We start from the raw sequence: 24,629 nt of genomic DNA, 5'->3' as shown, positions 1-24,629 counted from the left end.
TCTTGGCCAGGTCGTCATTGTAAATGAGAACAGGTTCTCAATTGACTCACCTGGCTATACAATTACTACTATTAAATGTATGTCAAAATAACCACACTCACCGAGGTCTCCACTCTCCTCATCCTCCATGTCTGACTCCTCCGACTCTGACTGGAGCCACAGTTCATCCTGGTCGTCTCCAGTACCTCTTGGTTGAGCCTGTGAACCATCCCCACGTTGCTCGCGGCTTCTATCTCGAAGCAGCCTTGACAATGTTGGAGCCATTATCTGTCACAATAAGCAGCACCTTGTCTTCTCCAATACCCCATGCAACTAACGTCTGATCAATGCAGCGGGCAATGGCCTTCCCAGTCGGTGTTCGATTCGGTGTAGGTTCAGCAAAGCATGGTGAACCTGGCCCCCAGGTGCATGGTTAAAAACAAGCTGACACCCCCATGAAAGATGCCGTTAATCCTCTCTTGCTCCAACCATCTACACATAGGCTCAGCTTCCTCGCCTCCTTTATGGTGTCTTTCAATTTCTGCTTAGCCTTATCCATCTTAGCTCCAATGAGATTATTGACTCTTGCAGCTCCGGGTGTTTTGAATTTTGGTTCGAGGGAAGCGCTGAACTTTTTAGAGGCTATCGAGTCACATAGTCGTGTAGACATTCCAGTCTCAATGAACATATTTACCAATGCGTCTTCCCGCTTGTGGTGCTGCTGCGTATTTACTGACCAGCAGCTATTTGGTCGCTGATGGAAACAGTCTATTATGGATGCTGTTGTCTCGCATTCCTTCCCAATGCTGCCTGGCCTGGCTGTAGCTTCTCTTTCGGGGGAGGGGGGCAGTGAGGCTAGCTTATCCAGGTACTCTTGGTTAGCCTTCTTGTGCGTGCTTTTCAAATGGACTTTCAGATTTGTGGGGTTTTTCCCCTTGAGAAGTATTCCACACATTGTATCACCTGCTTCTACAACAAGGCACTTACTTTTATCATTGAAGGAGTCGTACTCAAATAAATCCCAAATAGGACTGTGCCGCTTTCTCCCAACTTTTGCCGCAGCCATCACTGATCACTAGCTTTTTTTTTGTACGGCAGAGCGAAGTTAATACATGTCATGTAAATCCAAAAACGTTTATGTATGAAATAAATTTACAAATACGAAAATGAAGGACGTTCTTGATATAATAGTTCATTTTAGTTTGTTTTATAAACACACAATACAGTTTCAGGTAGTTATCTTTCTTTTTTTTAAACTCGTTTTTATTTTATTTCAGTTAACAAAAATGTTTTTTCAATTCTTGTTTTAGTTATTTTTTCATTTTCATTAACTATAATAACCTTGGCTGTTCTCTGCCACTTCACAGAAACTAAACAACTGAACACTTAAATTAAATTAAATTAAATTTCTTTCACTATCTTTTGCCTCTGACAGCTTTGGTGTGGACCTAAACCTTGCAGCCTCCACACCAAGATTCACAGTGCAGAGTGCCTAGCAAGTGAGACTTGCGTTGCTGTCCCGGAAGAGCATTGCTTCATTAAGCCCTGCCCCAGCCAAGGAGAGTGCTGGGGCCCCGCCCACTCAGTCCCATCCAGGTGTCACCCAGAGAACAGCTGCATCAACGTCACCTTCACCTTCAATAAGGACGTCATGACAAAGGTCGGTCCATCTGTATTTCTTTCTTGTGTTTTGTGTTTGTGTCTTGCAAACAAGGACAAATATCAAAAGGGAAAAATTACTTTGGAATCAAATATAGAATGTATATGATAAGCTGTTGTAGCTGCCAGTATTTTTTCATTGGTATGGTGTTGCAGGGTGTGACAGTGGAACAGGTTTGTCGTGAGCTCAGAAACCTCTATGTAGTGAAGAATCTGTCTTCTGATTCCTTCTTCTCGATGACCTGTGAGGTGTCGCTCGGAGCCAACAACGAGATCCATGTCGCTATCGTAAGTGATGCATTGGACATGTTACTCAAACATTTGTAAAAAGTCTAGAATGATGAGTGGAAAGAGATCAAGATCTTTGACTTTGTTTTTTTTTAAGTGAGAAGAAGTTAGATGACTAGTGGAGAAAAGATAAAGGATAGTTCTAGGCTTCCACTTACTTAAGAACATCACGATTTTTAGTGTTTGGAGGAGGTAATGCAAAAGTTGTGATTAAGTGAATAATATTTAATAATAAATTATAATAATTATTGTGTCAATTGTTGTGACTATAATAAAGTTTTATTTTGCGGGATGTTTCAGACAACAGATGAAAACAGGAGAAGTCTGACCTTTGTCAAGGAAATCACAGACAGGATCGTGGATGTGGTCAGTAAGAGGAGCACCAACAGCACCATCATCAGCGCCATTGTGGAGGTTCGCATCCAGAGAAGACAAAGTCAGATCTCGAATGGTGAGCCAGTGTTTTAGAAGTTCATTCTTGATTTTGGGTTTTTATGTTGTATGGCGTAGTCTCACCACTTTTTATCAAAACCAGTGTTCTTCATTCCTGCCATGTGATGACTTTAGTGCTGATGATTTAGTTTTCTCTGTGGAAACAGAGCTGAGGTAACCATAAGATGTGGATGAAAGCTCTGAATCTTTGAAATTTACATTAAAACTAAATTTGAAGGAAGTCCCATTTCTTTCTATTCTATTGTATTTATTCTTTGATTTAAAAAAATGTTCAATATGTAATATTATGAATTTTCTAAAAATAAGTTAAAGGAACCGTCTAAATGTCAGCACTAAGTAGAAAGAAGCAACTAGTCGGATTGAATTAAAATATCTTCTTTCCCAGAACCCAAATGTGTGCTTTATACAACTTTAAATGCTTTTGTTTAAGCAAGACCAAGTGACTTACACTGGTGAGCAGATAGGGTAAGGGGGTCTTGCCTGAGGACCCCTTCTGGAAGTAGTACCTTTCATACAAGGGATTTGAACCCAGGTCTCCCACATGAAAGGTGGCAATGTTACCACTGCACTATAAACATTTATCAGAGCAGTCATTTTAACATAGAAGAGTAAGAAAAATACAGACATTGACAACTCCCATTCTCTTTAGATACTTAACTTATCGTATTTTGCACACTATAAGGCTCACCTGATTATAAAGCACACCCTCAATATATAAGGCGCACCTGATAATAAGGCGTACATATTACCTAATGTTCTCTGATTGATTTATCGCTGCCAGCACACATAGTGTATGTATTACATCCCTGTGTCAGCGGGAAATGGTCCGACGGTCAAGGACAACATCGTCAGTTGTTTTTACACTTCTAAACTTCTAAACTGCACATCGGTCTGCATCACCCATCTCAGACTGAAGAACAGGCACTCACTGGGACATGGGCAAAAGCATTAATGATGACACGATTCAATTGCTAAGTACAAGCTCGACACAATTTTCGCCCCATTCAGAGTGCATGGCTGGGATCCGCCTGACCCTGGATTCACACCGAACGCAAAGCGAGCGACAGAAGTAGCCAGTTGCCATTCTTTTCCAACGTACGAGTGAAAAGGCGCGGCAAAAGTGAACGTGGCGGTGAGCGGCTCGAAGGGAGAGCGGTGAGTGATGCAGAGGGGGCTTAATGCCCCGATGAATGCTCGGCGCTCCCCACGGTAAATTCAAAATGGCGATATCCATGACAGATTTTGGAATCTGGTGCACACATAAAGCGCACCGGATTATATGGTGCACGCCCGTTTTTTGTGAAAATTTAAGGCTTTTAGGTGCGCCTTATGGTGCGGAAAATATTGTAACTTATAATATAAGAAGCAGAGCAGAAGCAGAGTAGAGCAGCGAGGATGTAAAGTTAGGATATGTCCAGTGGAAGTAGGATGCAGAGGATTTGTTGCAAAGTCTGTTGTCTCATTGTTGAGGTTGGGTGTAAGTGGACAGAGTATGAGGAAAATGGTAAAGGGAGTGTCAGATGAGGCAGTAAAGTCCAGTTAGTGGATTTGGATCAGAAGACGCAATAGTAGCTGGGGGCCCAGCAGGGGGAGCACTAAGGGTAAACAGACTCTTGAAAGAAGCAAGGAAGAAATCCATCAATTTAAGTGGAAGGTGTGGCCCATGTGAACCTTTTGAAACCAGATGACCATTTTCGGTGAGTTGGCCTGTATGATCTTGTTTTTGCTGGCATTTTCAGTCAGTGGAGGTACATCGGAGAATCAGATTAATGATTAATTAATGGCTTACAATAAGTTCATGTATACACCTTAGTTTGACTAACAATTGGACCAGATCGGGTAGTTGCAGTCGTATTAAGACCCCGAGAAAACTTGGTTGATAGTCACACTAAACGTGCTTGTAGACGGTGAAGCACGTGGTTAATTGGATTTTGCGTTCTGCACATGCTCGAGATTTTTTCCTGGGGTCGTGACCTGGAAGTCAAAGGAGACGATATTACTGTTGTTGTCTTCACTGTCGAAAAAAAAAACAACGCAATGGAGAATGCGCCGTTGTGCATTGCGTTTGTGCCATAACCATGCTCATCACAAATGAAATGTAGAGGGACGTAGCTTCATCTTGCTCTTCATTCGCCATCTTTTTTGAATGCCTGAGCTTGTTGTTGTTGGTGGTGAAGAGGTCAACCAGAAGTGGCTCTATTTGCAATAGTTGAAATGGGTACAGCACTACCTTTCGTACCGGGGTCTGACATGCTTTGTGCCAATGATTCCATTTATTCACTGCCATGTATACTTGGATAATTGCCCTCGCTCAAATAAGGAGCATAATCCAACTATAGCTATAATGGAAGTAATCTCATCACCCACTGAGTGATTGTAGTACTGTTTTGGTGAATTTGTCTGCTGAATCTGCTAGTGTATCTTGTCCTCCCTCCACCTCTGGCACCTTCTATATTTTCATTACCTCCTATCCGAACCAGGATTTGAATCCCATTCTTACTTATCTTTAACTCTTCTATTTCTACCCCATATCTGAACCAGGGTTTGTATCCCCACCCCGCTATGACTGGTCTGCAGTTGGTGAGAGGCTGGGGTAGCTTGTGGTTGAAAAAAAGATGGCAACACATAACAATAATTGACTAAGCTACAACAATTTATAAAATATTGAAACTCAAAAAGTGCTTAAGGCAATTAACATTACCATCAGGTAACTGTTCAACTGTTCGCAGCGAATAGGAGCGAAAAACCCGATGGCTGATATCCAGGAAAATTCTCCTATGGCCCCATTCCCTCTTGGCGACCGACCACTTAATTACCTTTCAGTGCCTAAGGTCCCGCTCCGAACAGCCGATTCACACCAATGGCAATGGACGTATGTATGAATTCCTATGATTAGTAATTGGTCTACTTACAATCATTAAACTAAAGAGGAACATCACAAAACACAAAACAATACAGACATTTAAACATGATGTGAATATGAAGATATGACCTTGTTGAGAACAGATGAGTAATGATAGTGTAAAAACTGACAATTTCTTTTGAGTGAAAATTTTATGATAACATTGTGCAGAGTGGTGTAGTGCAGCTCAGCCTCTTGTGGTCCAATCCTGTCACTGCTTGGTGTTTGGTTGTCCTTCTGGCTGAACCTCAGTTCAGCAGTCTGAGCTAACTAGGAAGGAGAGGTTACCAGCACTTCACTTCCACAAAGGGGTCTTTACCACCCGTTTTTTTTCTTTGGGACAATTCAGGAGATAATTCAGATTATTTTGTTGACAGTGGTTGAAGGTTGTGTGGTTGTTCAACCATTATCTTGGCATGATGATCATGCCTCCCAGAATTTCAGACTGACGTCTTGACAGTCACTTGGCTATGAGTCCTGTAGAGGTTCTGCTGCCGATGCAGTTCATTTACGCTGTGGATGAATGTTAGCAGGAGAGAGAACCGAGCAGCACAACATTTCATTTTCACAATGTTCTATATTCAGGAATTCCCTTTTAACAGGTTCAATCCCAGTATTCATTGGTCGACCAATTAAGTTTTCATATGAACCCCAAACAAAAACAAATAAATAAACCGAAAAAAATAAAATAAAAATAAATTAAATGAAAAACAAAACAACTGGCCAGTTGATAGAAACCATGTTTTAGGACAGTACCGTAATACTCACCAACCTGCTGTACAGCATTAATGAGAAATCCAGTACCATCAACTTTTTCTGTGGAAAAACTTCAAACCATTTAGAGAAAACAGCAAGACAAAGACAAAACACAAGACAACATAGAACAAAAGACAAAAGAAAGACAAAGACACAGACTTTTGGTGTTAGTAAGTGTTAGTAAACTATGATTAATTGTTGTATCTCCACCCCCCGATGAGACTTAGTCTCATCCGTATAGTTAGTTCTGCTGAACTCTTCCACTGCAGTTTCTGCTCCTGTGTTGCTCTCTGCTGTTTGGCAGAAATGTTTGTGGTTAGAGTTAATTTTGGGAGCAGCACAGCATCAAGAAAGCAGCCATTTCTTCTCAATGAGTAACTGATTAACCTTTTTGTGATAAATATTGTCTGTCCTCTTAAGTCAGCTCAGAGTGTTTTTGATAAAATTTCAGCATGATCTGCTTAATTCTCACTTGTTACTTAATACTAAATTCTATTTAATTCTTACCAGTGGCTGTGTTTCGTGATGCTGAGCCACCCACAGACAGTTCAGGATCAGCATTCATTTTTCATTTTTTTTTTTTTCATTTGAATTAGAAACACTTCATGTGGTACCAACAGTGTGGCATCAGAGTTTCTTATAACATCACATGATAACATATTTCCATACAAATTAGAATCAAAGACAAATGTTTATTCTATTTTTCTATTTGTCTTAATTCCTAATTTATTTATTTTTTAGATGAGCCTTGTGGCCTTGTGCTGCTAACTTTTTCCTTAGCAGTGCCACAGCATCGTGCTTGTGTTGTCAGACATCAGATCTTTGGTTGGTTATTGATCACTGTTACCTTGCATGCATGCTTTGACCTAAGGGCCCATATTCTTGATATTATTTTGTAATATTTTTCTTTGCTCGTAGCAGTTTTGGAATGTTAGCTAAAATGTTCAGGATCCTTCATGTTTTTCCTTGACATGAATTAGACCTTTAATCCTGCAGTTCAAAGCTCTGTGCTTTACCTTACTTAGAGCAGCTCTGCCTCAGTTTATTATGTTTTACTTAATCTTTACTTCTTCCTTCCAGTATGTGTGGATGTATGTGGGTGTATGTGTACGTATAGATGTGCGTGTGTGTGTGTGTATGTGTGTCTGTATGTGGCCTTGGGTTTCACTGCTTTGTTTTATTTTCTTCTATCATTTTCTTGTATGAAAAGTGTTATGAAAATAAAGTTTGATTGATTGATTGCACCAGATTAAACAATTTGGGTCATCTCCCGTGTAATTTCTCGAATGAACCAGAACACATGATTAAAACGTTCTCACAGAACATTTTATTCATCCCATTCATATCTTTTTCGTTCGACCAACATGTCATGACTGAGCACAGATCGGATTGTACCATACCATTTCATTTCTCAATAAATTGTAATTGAAGTGGGTTGTTACCATTTTCCAGACATCTTTTAGTCACCTGGTGTGGAGTGGTGGGAAGAGAGGGTGTGTCCAGATTATTGTTGTAGTTCTTTGTCACTTGAGCTTTTAATGTCTGACTTGCACACCGGAGAGGTGTGAAAATTAGTTATTGTAACCTTTTATTGTTTCTGCTACTGTGGTCTAGTCTCCACAGTGGTGTTTTCCTTCGGTTTCATCGTCAGTGGTCCGTTCAGTCTCTGATAGAGTTTTAGTCCCCGTGGTCTAGTCTTTGTCAGTAGGTGAGAGAGAAATAAAAGGATACCTTCGATCAAACTCATTTTGACAGGTGACCTCTGACTTCTTATCGATCAATCAAATTAATATGACAGGTGACCTTTGTTTGACATCCGTTTGCTGACATCTGGGGATATGACTTTTGACCTCTTATCGATCGATCAAGCTATTTTGACGTGTGACCTTTGTTTGACATAGATTAGCCATCTGTTGAAGAGATCTTTGACATCTAAGGAAGGGGGTGTTTATGGCTAGGGTTAAGAATGATTACAGCTAAAGTCAGGAGGTTGTGAGAAATATATTAGTTGAATGTTTAAATAAGAGAAAGGGTTAATAGAAAAGGTTAAGGTGTAGAAGCGGTCAGCATTTTAACAGCTTCAAAGACCGGTCCCTGTAAGGTAAAGATGGGAAAATAATTAGATGTGTGGGGGGTCGCAAGAATGCAGCATTGCCAGGATTTGTGTGTGGGGTGGAGGGTAACAGACATTTGGCTCTGACTGATCAACTCATACTATGAGAGTCAACTCCCTGCATGCTGTGACACTGGGCAGTAGGAACAAAAGGCCCGGGGTTCAATAAGAATGCAAAGTACAGTGTGGTAAACCGTATGGGTCGTTGTCTTAGTTCGCAAGTAAACAAATGAACATATATGATGTTCACTAGAATGCACCATGCTGTGTGGGAAAGAGACAACATTTTAAGTCTCGTACGAGCAAGGCTCAGGGTGCCGGAAAGTCCTCCTTTTACCAGGTGTTGCTAGCACTGCATGGATTTGGGTGGGGTGGGGGTGTTAACAGACATCTGGCTCTCTCTGGCTGCACCATACTGTGACACTGAACGGAGGATGGGGTGTTTATAGCAAATAGAGGTAGGTTTAAATTACATAAAAAAGGTTTCCCTCTTAGTTTGCATACATGTTGTATATGGTATCATGGACTAATCTACAGAGAATTCACTAATAGAACAGGTTGCCCATAAAGTTTACATCTAGTTCTCGCTCTGACTGATCAACTCATACTATGAGAGTCAACTCCCTGCATGCTGTGACACTGGGCAGTAGGAACAAATGGCCCGGGGTTCAATAAGAATGCAAAGTACAGTGTGGTAAACAGTATGTGTCGTTGTCTTAGTTCGCAAGTAAACAAATGAACATATATGATGTTCACTAGAATGCATCATACTGTGTGGAAAAGAGACAATGTCTTACTTCACAAGTAAACAGAATCAATCTGTTACTAACCGTAGGGTGGATGTAGACCAGGTGTGAAGAGCAAATGGGTTGAAATTAGCACTTCAAGAAATTTTTAAAACACTCCCTTATTTCTATGGAGGGGGATGTAAGACTATATAAAATGGTTCAGGCATTTACGTCAGGGGCTCAACCGGCAGGACAGGAACCATGGACACAGGTACGCAAAAAGTCTCCTTAAAACTTAAAAAAACAAAACAAAAAAAAACAAACAACAAACAACTTTTTTAGGACGGAAAACAAGAGCTGAAATCCATACACAGCCAACCGGCGGTTCTTTGGTCCTCTTAGGAGTATTCAACGGTGAGTAAAAAAGATCTGATGATAAACATATGAATGCGTGTATAATTATATTACCACACCATGACAGAGTGCTAATTTCCAGAGTTGGACGCGGAGGATTTGGATGACTTCATATTGACGCAAGCCGATTATGGTAATGTTTCTTTAACTTTAATAACCTTTAACAAGTGAAATGTTTCAATGAAATAAAATCAGATGTAACTGTTTACAGATTTACTAAACAGTGTGGAGCAAGGGCTTCCCCGAAAAAAGCAGAACCCAGCCGTGTTCGAGGGTGAATTGACTTTAATCGCACCGGGAGGGGGAAACGGACTTTCCCTGAATAAATCCCGGCTACGACGAAGACTGCTCCCTGTACAGCACAATCAGTTTTCAACTGAGTGTCCGAGTGATAGTACAGAGGACGGACGGCAGGAAACATCGGTTCTACACACACCACCGAGTATACCTTTCACCCCACGAACAACACCGCGACCCGAGTCGCCTGTGAGCGGCCACAATACCGATACGGTTGAGGGTGAAGGGGCACGGGCTGTCGGTTTACTAGGCTGCATATCGGCGCAGCTATTAGAGGTGCCGGGCGTTGCTCGCGGGGTGGAAGGACCCCTCGCTAAACAGCCTGATCAGCGGGGTAAGTTTTAAAAAAAAAACTCATCACACATTGTTTTTGTTTTCTCACGTGAGCGCGTAAGCGTCATACGTCATCAACACGGACTTGACGCATAGGGAGAGAGTGAGGGTGGGAGGGGTTAAAAGAGCGCAACCTTTTTCAGTAGAACTCATGTGGGGTGCCTGTAAAACAAGCCAGTTGATATATTATTACTGCTCTGTCCACTTATCCGTGCTGCATTCAACGGGAGCATTACATGGTAACATCTATGCAAATTTCACATAGTGTATACTTAAGCAAGGTTTTTTTTTATTTACCGTATTTTTCGGACTATTAGCCGCGACTTTTTCCCCATTTTTCCCCCATTTTTCGACCCTCCGGCTTATATAACAGTGTGGCTTATCTATGGATTTTTACAGCTAACGGCCACTAGGGGGATACCTAAATCTATGGATTTTACCATCCACCATGTTGACGTCACATTTGCTTCAACACACAAGTAGCCGCGCGCGGGAACGCGGAGGTCCTCTGGAAGCAGACTTCTACCGGAGTGGTACGAGACAGAACGACAGCGAGAAAGACGGCCATTTTGAGCGCAAGACAGTTTGTGAGACACCCTCATTATGGAAAACAAACGTAGAAATGCATATGATGCAGCTTTTAAGTTAAAGGCAGTCAATTTAGCAGTAAACGAAGGAAATAGAACCGCTGCACGTAACCTTTTAATCAACGAGTCAATGGTGAGACGTTGGAGACACCAGCAGGAAGAATTGTCTCAATGCAAAAAGTCAAAAAAAGCTTTCAGAGGTCACAAAAGCAAATGGCCTGAACTTGAAGACGTTCTCGAAGATTGGGTGAACACACAAAGAACAGACGGCCGAGGTGTTTCGACCGTGCAGATCCGACTGAAGGCCAAAGCAGTCGCCACCGAAATGAAAATTGAACATTTTAGAGGTGGACTATCCTGGTGTTTCCGATTTATGAAGCGAAAGGGACTGTCCATCAGGGCGCGGACGACTGTGTGCCAGCAACTCCCTCCCGACTACCAGGAAAAAGTAACAAACTTTGGCGAATTCACACAAAGAAAGATAGAGGAATACTCCATCGGACCGGACCAGATCATAAATATGGATGAAGTGCCATTAACATTTGACCTGCCTCTCACTAGGACTGTTAACAAGAAAGGCGTCACGTTGAGAACCACTGGACATGAGCGAACACATTTCACTTGTGTTCTTGGCTGCACAGCATCTGGAGTGAAGCTTCCGCCAATGGTGATTTTTAAGAGGACTACAATGCCAAAAGAAAAGATCCCAAACGGCATCTCCTTTAAAGTCAACAAGAAAGGGTGGATGATGGAAAGCGTAATGAAGGAGTGGCTGAATGAGTGCTACGTCAAACGCCCTGGAGGATACTTTCGGCAAAAAAAAGCTTTGCTAGTTTTGGACAGTATGAGGGCGCATATAACAGATTCGGTTAAAGCAGCCATCAAGAGCACAAACTCTGTTCCAGCTTTGATTCCTGGGGGCACAACGAAGCATCTGCAGCCACTCGACATCAGTGTCAATCGTGCGTTCAAAGTGGCACTACGCGTTCAGTGGGAGGCGTGGATGACGAGGGGTGATAAATCGTTCACCAAAACGGGTCGCATGAGAAAAGCCACCTTCGCACAAGTTTGCGAGTGGATCCTGATGGCGTGGAGGAGTGTAAAAAAATCTACAATCACCAACGGGTTCAGAAAGGCTGGACTGCTGCGTGATGGAGAGGAGGACGCCGCCACACCTGAGGCCTTTCAGAGGCTGTTCGATTCCGACAGTGACGAAGAGGAGTTTGTTGGTTTTGAGAGCGACATCGAAAGAGAGGGGAGAGTGGCTGACGAAGCCCTGAACCTATTTGTTTCCGACACGGAAGATGAGGAATTTTGTGGTTTTAGTGCGGAGGAAGAAGACGAAGATGAGGATTAATGACTTGACTTTTCTGGTTACAGCCGTGTACTTCACCAAAGATGAAGAGGAGGGTTACGGTAATAACTTTTCTGGTAGGCTGATAAGCGTTTTTTTTAAGCAGCCGTGTTACTGCAATTTTAGGTTTACTGTCGTGTTACAGGCACTTTATTTGTTGATGATGTTGATGAAGAGGAGGATTACGGTAATAACTTTTCTGGTAGGCTGATAACCGTTTTTTTAAGCAGCCGTGTTACTGCAATTTTAGGTTTACTGTCGTGTTACAGGCACTTTATTTGTTGATGATGTTGATGAAGATGAAGAGGAGGATTACGGTAATAACTTTTCTGGTAGGCTGATAACCGTATATTTTAAGCAGCCGTGTTACTGCAATTTAGACTTACTGTCGTGTTACAGGCATTTTATTTGTTGTTGTAGCTTTATATGTTCTGTATCTTCTGTAGCTACTATTGCACTAAATGGTTGAAAACGTTATGCAACTTGTGTTGAAATGTTAATAAATAGAAGCTTCCCCAAACAGTTGTCTCTTTCCCAACAATCCCCTCTGTGCACGAACCATATGGTAATTAAACATAAAAAACCTGTGGCTTATAGTCAGGTGCGGCTTGTATATGTACAAATAATGCAATTTAGCTTCTGCGGCTTATATTCAGGTGCGGCTAATAGTCCGGAAAGTACGGTATCTATTTTATGCTATTAAACTGTGTTTCAATTTGACAGAATCTGATGTTATAGTTCCCGTGAGGAACTCCATGTTAGTATCAGAGGCAATCTCTGCGTTCGATTGAGTTAACTCGTCTAAAAAGTCCAGAAAGGCTTTCAGGATTACATCAGACTCATTTGTGACAGAAACGGTAATGTGTTGAGAAATACTCTCACCTACTAATTCTAGCTGGACGACATCATTACATCTGGCGTGTGATCGCGCTGTTTCTGCCACTTCAATAAGATTGCTCATAACAGCTGAAGTGAACTCAGCGATGTTGGGCATTCTATCAGGGCACGGACGCGGTATTGTGACGGGACGTCTTATTTCAAGACAATTGAAACGTTCACGCTCAATCGGTGGAGGTGTAGCTCTCTGATTCGGTTCAGGGACGGCTACGTTCTCCTGATTCAACCCCCTACCATGCTGCCGAGTTTGTTCTACTGCAGCTGGAGAAGGTAAAGAAGTAAGATTTGGTAAGACTGTCTGATGCTGAAGTTTGAGAAGCACTAATCGCTGAGGATGTATCTAGTGATGTGACACAAGGAGCTGGATTTGATGAGACGATATTGGATGACTCATTTTGCAAACTCAGGGCGGGTGGCGGAGGCCCGTTTAAATTCAGGATTGATGATTCTAATTCAGGGACGGCTACGTTCTCCTGATTCAACCCCCTACCATGCTGCCGAGTTTGTTCTGCTGCAGCTGGAGAAGGTAAAGTATTAAGATTTGGTGAGACTGTGTCTGATGCTGAAGTTTGAGAAGCACTAATCGCTGAGGATGTATCTAGTGATGTGACACAAGGAGCTGGATTTGATGAGACTCATTTTGTAAACTCAGGGCGGGCAGCGGAGGCCCGTTTAAATTCAGTACTGATGATTCTAATTCGTGTAACACATCAATTTCATCATTTTCATCTTCTTCAATATTCATAGGAGATGACTGATAATCGACATTAAGGAGCGCATACTCCAGTGGTGTAAAGTAATCCCACACATGAACCGGTATGGGTATGTTTTCCAAATTTCCCACAGCCTCGGATATTACAGCCGGCACAGCTCTGCCTGCTTGATTATCCATCTTTACACATAATTGAGAATGGCTAAGAGGGGTTAAGATATCTACTTATATATATATATACACACATTTACTTTACTTCGAAATCACGTTCAAGTCACGGTTAATTCTCTGTATAAGAATCTCGCTACTTCTCACGAATGCCCGAGCTCTTGATCTTTCACGTCGGATGGTAGCGTTTCTTTTCCTCCACAGACGAGGGTCGGGTCGGATTGGAGGATTTATCCGTTCTATCGACAGATCGGCCTCTGTGGATGAAGGAGAAATAACCATAAAAATATTTTGAATATACCTGGTTCAGTGATTGATTTTTAAAAAAAAAATTTTTTAAACAAAATAAAAACAAATTTAAAGAAATTTAAAAAAACATTAAAAAAAAAAAAATAATAATAATAATAATAAGAAGAATAACAATAATAATAATAATAGGTTGTACCTTTCATTAGCCCTTCGACAAGCGACAGTCTGTTGCGCACTCTATTGCACCGTCGATTCTTCACCACTGACCTCACGGGAACTATAACATCAGATTCTGTCAAATTAAAACACAGTTTAATAGCATAAAATAGATAAATAAATAAAAAACCTTGCTTAAGTATACACTATGTGAAATTTGCATAGATGTTACCATGTAATGCTCCCGTTGAATGCAGCACGGATAAGTGGACAGAGCAGTAATAATATATCAACTGGCTTGTTTTACAGGCACCCCACATGAGTTCTACTGAAAAAGGTTGCGCTCTTTTAACCCCTCCCACCCTCACGCTCTCACTATGCGTCACATCCGTGTTGATGACGTATGACGCTTACGCGCTCACGTGAGAAAACAAAAACAGTGTGTGATGAGTTTTTTTTTTTTAAAACTTACCCCGCTGATCAGGCTGTTTAGCGAGGGGTCCTTACACCCCGCGAGCAACGCCCGGCACCTCTAATAGCTGCGCCGATATGCAGCCTAGTAAACCGACAGCCCGTGCCCCTTCACCCTCAACCGTATCGGTATTGTGGCCGCTCACAGGCGACTCGGGTCGCGGTGTTGTTCGTGGGGTGAAAGGTATACTCGGTGGTGTGTGTAGAACCGATGTTTCCTGCCGGCCGTCCTCTGTACTAACACTCGGACACTCAGTTGAAAACTGATTGTGCTGTACAGGGAGCAGTCTTCGTCGTAGCCGGGATTTATTCAGGGAAAGTCCGTTTCCCCCTCCCGGTGCGATTAAAGTCAATTCACCCTCGAACACGGCTGGGTTCTGCTTTTTTCGGGGAAGCCCTTGCTCCACACTGTTTAGTAAATCTGTAAACAGTTACATCTGATGTTATTTCATTGAAACATTTCACTTGTTAAAGGTTATTAAAGTTAAAGAAACATTACCATAATCGGCTTGCGTCAATATGAAGTCATCCAAATCCTCCGCGTCCAACTCTGGAAATTAGCACTCTGTCATGGTGTGGTAATATAATTATACACGCATTCATATGTTTATCATCAGATCTTTTTTACTCACCGTTGAATACTCCTAAGAGGGCCAAAGAACCGCCGGTTGGCTGTGTATGGATGTCAGCTCTTGTTTTCCGTCCTAAAAAAGTTGTTTGTTGTTTGTTTTTTTTTGTTTGTTTTTTTTAAGTTTTAAGGAGACTTTTTGCGTACCTGTGTCCATGGTTCCTGTCCTGCCGGTTGAGCCCCTGACGTAAATGCCTGAACCATTTTATATAGTCTTACATCCCCCTCCATAGAAATAAGGGAGTGTTTTAAAAATTTCTTGAAGTGCTAATTTCAACCCATTTGCTCTTCACACATGGTCTACATCCACCCTACGGTTAGTAACAGATTGATTCTGTTTACTTGTGAAGTAAGACATTGTCTCTTTCCCACACAGTATGATGCATTCTAGTGAACATCATATATGTTCATTTGTTTACTTGCGAACTAAGACAACGACACATACTGTTTACCACACTGTACTTTGCATTCTTATTGAACCCCGGGCCATTTGTTCCTACTGCCCAGTGTCACAGCATGCAGGGAGTTGACTCTCATAGTATGAGTTGATCAGTCAGAGCCAAATGTCTGTTACCCTCCACCCCACACACAAATCCTGGCAATGCTGCATTCTTGCGACCCCCCACACATCTAATTATTTTCCCATCTTTACCTTACAGGGACCGGTCTTTGAAGCTGTTAAAATGCTGACCGCTTCTACAACTTAACCTTTTCTATTAACCCTTTCTCTTATTTAAACATTCAACTAATATATTTCTCACAACCTCCTGACTTTAGCTGTAATCATTCTTAACCCTAGCCATAAACACCCCCTTCCTTAGATGTCAAAGATCTCTTCAACAGATGGCTAATCTATGTCAAACAAAGGTCACACGTCAAAATAGCTTGATCGATCGATAAGAGGTCAAAAGTCATATCCCCAGATGTCAGCAAACGGATGTCAAACAAAGGTCACCTGTCATATTAATTTGATTGATCGATAAGAGGTCAGAGGTCACCTGTCAAAATGAGTTTGATCGAAGGTATCCTTTTATTTCTCTGGTGAGGTTCCTAAGTCAGTCCGGACCTCAGTTAATGTTCTTTCGGCAGGATCTTGAGCCTGAGTACAGTGATCCTTCTGGATCCAGTTACTCAGTCTATTCTCAGTCAACCATACCTTTACACAATGTGTTGTAGCTTCTGCGTCCTGTCCATATAGGAGAGGACCAGTTAAGTTTGTTCACTTTCCTGGTCCTGTTCCTTGGTGAGTATTTATGTAACCTGTTGAGATATCCTCATCACCGTGTTATTCAGTTGTTTCCATACTGTAGTACAACAAGGTGTGAGCCTGTTGGTGCAGTTGTAAATGGACAGGGTGTTTCCTCCCTGTCATGACCTCATGTGGGACAACATAACAACATTCATGGTGGCATTTGGAGTAAATCTTAGGCTACCACAATACGTAGAGCTTCATCCCAGGTTAACTGTGTGTCTGCACAGACTTCTGTTCGGCCTTTTTGATGGTTCTATTTGCTCTTTTCACTAGTCCTTGTAAAGCTGGGTGAGAGACTGCACCGAGCTTATGTCTAATTCCAAACAATTTTTCCACTTCTCCTAGTTCTTCATTGGAGAAGTGAGTACCATTATCTGATCTTATCACTTCTGGTACCCCAAATCTTGGAATAATTTCTCTTGTAAGCCATTTAATGACTTCTTTTTTTAATTGTTGAATTGATGATAAATGCTCTAGTAAAAACTTCCATTATCATTGTAAATTTTTCGACTAAATAACTATATGTAACTCTGGTACTCTTTAAGTACAGGCCAATGATTTATCAGAATCTGTCCTCACTCTCAGGGCTGAATGGGGGAAGAAGGAAGCAGGGTTGGGATGAGATAATCTTAGGGTGAGAGCATTTATGACAAAGCTAAGGATATCTAACCTTGTCTTTTCCAATTCCACATGTCCACATGTACAACCTAAGCTGTTTATGCTGAATCTGTATAAATGGTCAGTTTTTTCTTTTGCTAAATGGCATGCTTCTGTCATTGAGCGTGATGTTAGGAAGATGTGTCTTATCTTCTAGTGTAGTAGGATGTGTCCCTGGAAAAGATGACGTTGTGTCTGGCACATGCTGTGTTAGTTGTGCAGAGGACTGCGTCTGAATAGAGAATTTAACTTCTCCTAAAAAAATGCTGACAGTCTGCAAGAAATGTTCTTTTTTTTCCGTCTTTATCTGCCCTTGCTTTCTGGAATAAACCTGCCTCCTTTAGCTTTGCTGTTGCTTGATTCCTACTGCCTGTTGCTTGTTTTGAAAACATAAAGAAATCACTCAGTTGCGGTGGAGCACTTTCACACCCTCCAAACATTCCTTTCCCTTGCATTTCTCTCGTCCAGTTTACAAATCTATCTGTCCCTCTTTTTTCGTCTTCTCTTGGAACTTTTTTTTTTCTGCCATCTCGTCAACGTGTCAAATAATACCGACCCCAATGAGCCGGGTTTACATGTTTTCCACTTATCAACAAAGGTTTTTGACATATTCAGGTATTTCACGTGTTAATCAGAATGGGTGAATGGCGCAATGCCTGAGTGTTGGACCCGACCAAGAAGCTTCTACACAGAATCTTTTACTCTGTGCACTTGATCGCTGGGGTCTCTTCACTCGTTTTAATTCACCAATCTCTGTAACACCCTAACTAAATTCCCCTTTATTTTCTAGTCCAATGCCCCCCTTTTACAGAACCACTTGAGATCTGTGTCAGTGCAGGAATTCTCGATCAGTCTCGACTGCTCGATACACTTCCACCAACACAGTAAAATATCAACCAAGTAGCAAACCACCCCACATTTTCATGAAACATAACAAAACTTAGCCCTGTGTCCTTATGCAGAGATAAACCCTTAGTGCATCGTCTGTTCACAACAACTACAGAACCACCGCCGATTGCGGATTTTACAGTCCAACCACCAAACGTGAAGTAATACAGACCCACCGCCGATTGCAGATAAAGGTCCAAGCGCCCTCGTGCACAGAAATTACTCACTTAGTCTATAGTGCAGTAATACAGACCCACCGCCGATTGCAGATAAAGGTCCAAGCGCCCTTGTGCACAGAAATTACTCACATCGCCGGTCGTGCAGTAATACCGAGATTACTCACACCGCGATAGCGGACTAATAGACCCCCGTCCATTGGCATCTAATTCCTATTCAGTTTAGAAGACAGGATGAATTTATGGTATATTAATTTATGTCTTTTATTTGGCCAAATTGTACTAAACTAGGACACATATGACTCTCCCTATGTGAGACTATGTGTTTATACTTTACATGTGACCACCTAGTAAACCTGTAGACACAAATTTTGTGCTTTGATTTAGTGATCGGAGGGCATCCTAATTCAGACAATTTAGTTTAGAATGACCAATGTGCAGAAATTTCACATATCCTGATACAAGAGGTTTTCTGCTCACCTTGTGTTTTAGGCGCCTTGAATTGTCTGAAGAAGAGTCCCCTCCAACCAGTTCCGGAAATCCTCGATCGGACACGGTCTCAGAGTCAGCCAATCTGGGTCACGGCACCAATTGTTAGCCCGATTTTTTTCATTGGAAGCCCAAGAACAAGCTGGAGAAATCGTTTATTAAAAACGTATTTATTAGTGGTCACAAGTAGAGTATATTGCAGCGCTGGACTCTGAGTGCCAGAGCTCCCGCAGGAAATCGGTCAGGCCGAGCCCCGTTATCCGGAACCATGTCATATTCATATTCAGCTTTATCTCACAGAAGTTGTATTCACACTTGTCAGAGTATAATTGGCCAGTTTTGAGTGGCATGATCAGGCCAGCTAACATCATATGCTCATCTCCAATGTTTGTGTTAACCCTTTGTATTGCAAGTTACCATTTAATCACTTGTGCATGCTTTAAAAATGGAACCCCCACATGTCATGGCAATAGAATAAGGTCACATGACTTTCTCCAGCCAATCTTTAAGGGTCAGACTACTTCAGACTACGGTTATAAAAGGATATTGAGATATTGATTCTCAGCCTAAACCTTAAACTTTTTTTAAAAAGTGAAAATAGAAAGCATGTCTTCTGATAGCCCCCCAAAACACTCAAGGGTTGAATTTAAGCTTTCAATTTGCAAGTATTTCAGTGAGTACTCTTTAAAGGGTTAGGCTAAGTTGAAAATTTCTGTATTTGACACACAGCTAACAAACTTTGAAACCATTCGACTGCACACTGGGCGAAGAAGCTGTAGAATACCGTAAAATGGAGTAAAAAATTAACCATGTCTTTTGTTGGTGGCGGTTGAGAGCTCCTGGCTTGATTGGAGTATATATGTTGCCGTCATGAAAAACACACTAGAAATGCCAGCCTGAATGAAAACCTGCATGACTTCCCACCAAAGGTTTTGATACAACCACAAAGTTGTGTCATACAGATAAGGGAATTTAAACAGACAATATCAGCTTTTGCCCTCTATGCGTGGATGGATGCCTCATTTGTCAGTTTTTCACAATTTTTTCTCCTAATAGTAGTATATGATTCACTATGCATTCCATATTTCTAGCTCCTGATGATCACATATCACATTCTGAACAGAATATTTGGATATAGACTTTTAATGATTGACCATAGTTAGTCACCGACCTCCACTCCTCTCTTACTCACTAGATCCCCATGTGCCCCTGTTGGTTTCCCTGGTGACTGTAATCTGGGGTTTGGGGATCGTCTCTGTTCTATTGTGGCGCTTGAGGAGGCGTAGGAAGCACAGTGCCCACACAGGGGTCAGCACGCAGGTATCTTTGCCTTTGGCGCCTGCAGCTAAGGACAACAATGCCCTCCACAACAGCGTCAGCACAACCCGTGAGCAGCTGAACCACATCAAGAATCCCATTGATAAAAACCCACCAAGCCACCAACACCACCTCCTCCTCCATCACCGCCTGTATGAGGACAAAAACTCTATCAATACCAAGATCAGAAAATCAGGCTCTTGTAATCCGATTGAGGAAGATGAGCTGAATAAGAGGATGCATAAGGCGAGGTTCACTTCAGCACCACCAACAAACTCACTGGTAGAATGGGAAGACGTATGTCCTCAACATATGACAAGTAAAGCCCCACATTGGACTAACAAGCAGGACAATAGGCAACTGCAGTCACAGAGTGTCAACAAGGTGGAATATATTGTATAACTGTTGGAGCTCAGAGTGACCAGATGGAGATCTGAAGACTTTTATGGCCCACGTGGGACATTTTGGTAGTTGGTGTGTTGGTGTTTTGTTACACTTGACAGAAAAGCAGTTTCTACCTGTATGAAGAACTGTTCATGTGGAATATGTCTGTATAGAAGTGTAAAGAATGTTTTGTATTAATTTAATCATCAAGTTCCTAAAAATATTTCTTCTATTTATGAGGTTCGAGGTGAATGTTTGACAGCATTGTAAGAGTCTGAGTTTTTGATGGAAATGGTTTTAAATATAGTTTTCATCAACACCAAAAGAGTTCTTGAGAGAATAGTTTGATTTTAGCATTTTGGAATTGGGCTTTTTTTTTTTTTTGTCCCTCAGCAAAATGTTTCTAAGTATCTAAGTAATTTACATGTAAATTAAAGGAATGGGGTAAGTGCTGAATGGTTGAAGGCAGATTTTGCTGCTGTGGGGTCTTCTTATACAAACCAATAAGGTAGTATACTAGGAATGTAACTGTATGTTTATTTATCTGAACCAGTTTGAGTATGTAACATATAGGCTGGTTTAAAATTTGTCTCTGTATAGCACTCACAATGTGCCAAAAATGACTGTCACAAGTCAGTTTATGCCTACAAATTTCTATTTATACTTTCTAGTGCAAGCTTCGGTTAATATTTTGGAAGTGCATGATGTGTATATCAGCTATTTCATGCTAGTAGGGCTAGCACAGAAAGCTGGACAAAGACTGTACCAGTTTATTAAACATGTACAATAAGTTAACTCTAACTACTTGCATTTTAGTCTTCTTTCCTGGGCATCCAGAATATGCATCTCTTTTGCTAATCCTGTGCGTTTCAATCGGTTGGTCATGTTGTGGAGATCACTCTGAAAAGGAACACCTGGCTACCGCCCTTCTGCAATGAATTCCAGTGATGTTTATTCAAAAGAAGATGGCAGTCTTGACAAAAAGAGAGAAAGGCTACATTGTGCAGTAATTAAGCTGATACTGCATTGTTAGTTTTGATGATTACTTTCATTATGAAATACTTGACTTGTCATTTTGATCATTTAAATTAATTTTTTTAAGACATTGGACAGCTTTTTGTCTTTTCTTGTTGACAGTATGCAGCATCATTGTCTCCAGTGTCAAAATAATTACAGGTAATAGGCTCTTTGGAATATTTATCTTTTTGTGAAAATTAGAAAAATAAGTTTCCTTTTTTTGTTGTTGTTTTGTTCATCCATAAACATTTCAAACCAGGATTCCAGACCTGAGCTTCATAACAAACCACATATTTTAAGTACCATGAAACGTCTGCAGTAAACATACTGTTTTTGCAACTAAAGAAAAAAATATTCAAGGGATGGATTTTTTTTGTTGAAAACATAGTCAGCCTTTGGAATCTTTTTCTTTGTGCAACAATCAGAATTATTAATTCTATGTAATTATGGAGTACTTGAAGAGAGTAAAATATGAACACTGTTGTGTGCTTTGTTGCCTATTGTCGGCCAGAACAGGAAATAAGGTTGTGGAAGCTTGTTAGATTTCAGTTGTAGCCCCTTCAATTTATAATGATGGAATAAAAAAATTAAAAGATGAAAAAATATTTGTACATTCTATGTTTTTACTTTTGAGTTTTTGCACCTAGATAAATAAGTGGTTTGTTACCAGCACCAATTATTATGTTTGGAAAAAGTTACATTTCCAAAACATGTGTCAGCCATGATACATGATCAAAGGCATGTTACAACCCAACGCCAGGAGTCCACAAGACCTCTCTACAACACCCTGACATGCTCCTGATGAGGCAGCAGATGTTCTCCTGAGGGATCTCCTTCCAGACCGGGATTCAAGCATCAGTTAACTCCTGGACAGTCTGTGGTGCAACATGGCGTTGCTGGATGGAATGAGACATGATGTCCCAGATGTCCTCCATTGGATTTAGGTCTGGGGAATGTGCAGGCGAGTCCATAGCATCAACGCATTCGTCATGCAGAAATTGCTGACACACTTGTGACACCACATGAGGCGAGCATTGCCATGCATCAGAAGGAACCCAGGGCCCCCTGCACCAGCATATGGTCTCACAATGGGTCTGAGGATCTCATCCCGGTGCCAAATGGCAGTCAGGGTACCTCTGGCGAGCACATGGAAAAAAATGCCTCCCCACACCATTGCTGACGCACCACCAAACCGGTCATGCTAGAGGATGTTGCAGGCAGCAGAACGTTCTCCACAGCATCTCCAGACTCCGTCACATCTGTCACGTGCTCAGTGTTAACCTGCTCTCATCTGTGAAGAGCACAGGACGCCAATGGCGAATCTGCCAATCTTGGTGTTCTCCGGCAAATGCCAATCACCCTGCACGGTGTTGGGCTGTAAGCACAAGCCCCACTTGTGGATGTCAGCTCCTCATACCATCCTCATGAAGTCTGTTTCTGACAGTTTGAACAGAAACATGCATATTAATGGCCTGCTGGAGGTCATTTTGCAGGGCTCTGGCAGTGCTCCTCCTGTTCCTCCTTGCGCAAAGGAGAAGATAGTGGTTCTGCTGCTGGGTTGTTGCCCTCCTATGGTCCCCTCCACATCTCCTGGTGTATTGTCCTGTGTCCTGGTATCTTTTCCACGCTCTGGACACTGTGTTGAGAGACACAGCAAACTTTCTTGCCACAGCTCGCATTGATGTCATCCTGGATGAGCTGCACTATCTGAGCAACTTCTGTGAGTTGTAGACAAAGCCACATGCTACCTCTGGGGGTGAGAGCACTGACAACATGCAAAAGTGACCTAAACATCAGCCAGAAAGAATGAGAACAGAGAAATGGTCTGTAGTCACCACCTGCAGAACTACTCCTTTTTAGGGGTTGTCTTGCTAATTGCCTCTCATTTCCACCTGTTGTCTGTTCCATTTGCACAACAGCAGGTGAAATTGATTCACAACCAGTGTTGCTTCCTAACTAGACAAGCTGATTTCACAGAAGTGTGATTAACTTGGAGTTACATTGTGTTGTTAGGTGTTCCCTTTATTTTTTTTTGAGCAATGTACTAAAAATTCAACATTGTGAGGCTTGTCATCACAGGCATTCATGTCAATCTTGGTGTGCACACACCAAGTTAACAAAGTTGGTGTGAAGAGGATTCCTAATCTAATGTTTTGTTGCCCAAGTTTACTCTGGATACAGTACTTGAGGACTGGTGTTGTCATGAGCATGGGTTGGAGTTCCTGTTCTGTTGAGCTGCTGCCTGCATATTCTGTTCTATTGTTCTGGAGAACAGCCTCAGGTCTGATTGCTTCACTCCATGCTGAGTGAAACACTCAACTAGAAGGACTCACCTGGACTCTGTCACTTCTGCTGTTTTGGATTCCACCTACCTGCCCACTCTCCACTGTCTCTCAAACACATTTTTTGAAATCCTGCTAACCCCAGTTTTGGACCTCCCTCTTGGATTTCAGAGCCACTGACTAAAGTAGGAAACAATACTCTCCTCTGTTCACCCTTCATAATTCTACAGATTTAAACACACGCTCTCCAACAGAACGCCGGGAACCTGTACATGGGTGGGCTCAGTCTGCACTCGTGCTGACATCTCTGCTCATTCACTGTAAATAAATAAACTTTAAACTTCTCTGCCGTGCCTGAGTCTGCCCGCTGGGTTTGTCTGATCTTGTCCTGAATCATGACAGGTGTGGTCTAAATTGAACCTTCCCCATTCATTGTCTAAATTGTTGTCAGTTATGAATAACTTTGAATTTTCGCATTTTAACAAAGATTTAAATCTGGATGATGTAGTGTCGCGGAGTGTGATGCTGTAGTGTCACGAGATTGTGTGAGACTATCGGCAGATTCAAACAAGGCGCGCCTCAAATAGAGCAAACAATATAGTAAGATTATAATTACGCCAATAACTACTGTTTAAATAAATATATTATCGGGTGAAACAAAAACAAAACACTGGAGTACAGTGAAGAAAGCCTGGAGAGCCTCACGGATTTCATCGACGAGTGTTTTGACAGGATCGTCATGGGGAAAACTAACCAAACCCCATCTGCTAGCAGCAAGGCTTCAACTTCAAAGAGAAGTCGTAATGAAGAGTCACCCGGAGCGACGTCTCCAGCTGGTAATGATTCGACGGACATTTTAACATCGATCGATAACAAATTATCCAGCTTCGACGCCCGTATGTCTCTGTTGGAGATTCTACACAGAGAGTTCCAGGCATTACGGGAGTCGTTAGAGTTCAGCCAGCAACAGGTGCAGACGCTGGCTGCAGAAAACGCAGCCCTCAGAGGATCGGTGAAAACACT

The 24,629-nt window shown here is 41.8% G+C and overlaps 1 protein-coding gene across 1 annotated transcript in view; it reads left to right on the top strand.

The window, feature by feature from the left end:
* Positions 1 to 21,102, top strand: part of LOC140304787 (protein jagged-1b-like) — a 59,014-nt gene extending 37,912 nt beyond the window's left edge. The window contains exons 21-24 of the mRNA XM_072383560.1: positions 1,415 to 1,639; positions 1,795 to 1,926; positions 2,227 to 2,377; positions 19,802 to 21,102. Coding sequence (XP_072239661.1) covers positions 1,415 to 1,639; positions 1,795 to 1,926; positions 2,227 to 2,377; positions 19,802 to 20,325 — 1,032 coding nt within the window. The 3' untranslated portion in view covers positions 20,326 to 21,102. The remainder of the gene's footprint in view (positions 1 to 1,414; positions 1,640 to 1,794; positions 1,927 to 2,226; positions 2,378 to 19,801) is intronic.
* The last annotated feature ends 3,527 nt before the right edge of the window (positions 21,103 to 24,629 follow it).

This window comes from Leuresthes tenuis, unplaced genomic scaffold (assembly GCF_036924035.1).
Source record: "Leuresthes tenuis unplaced genomic scaffold, fLeuTen1.0.hap1 SCAF_4, whole genome shotgun sequence".
In the NCBI taxonomy this organism is placed as follows: domain Eukaryota; kingdom Metazoa; phylum Chordata; class Actinopteri; order Atheriniformes; family Atherinopsidae; genus Leuresthes; species Leuresthes tenuis.
The sequence above is the reverse complement of the archived record's forward strand: the minus strand, read 5'-3'. Positions and strand labels throughout refer to the sequence as shown.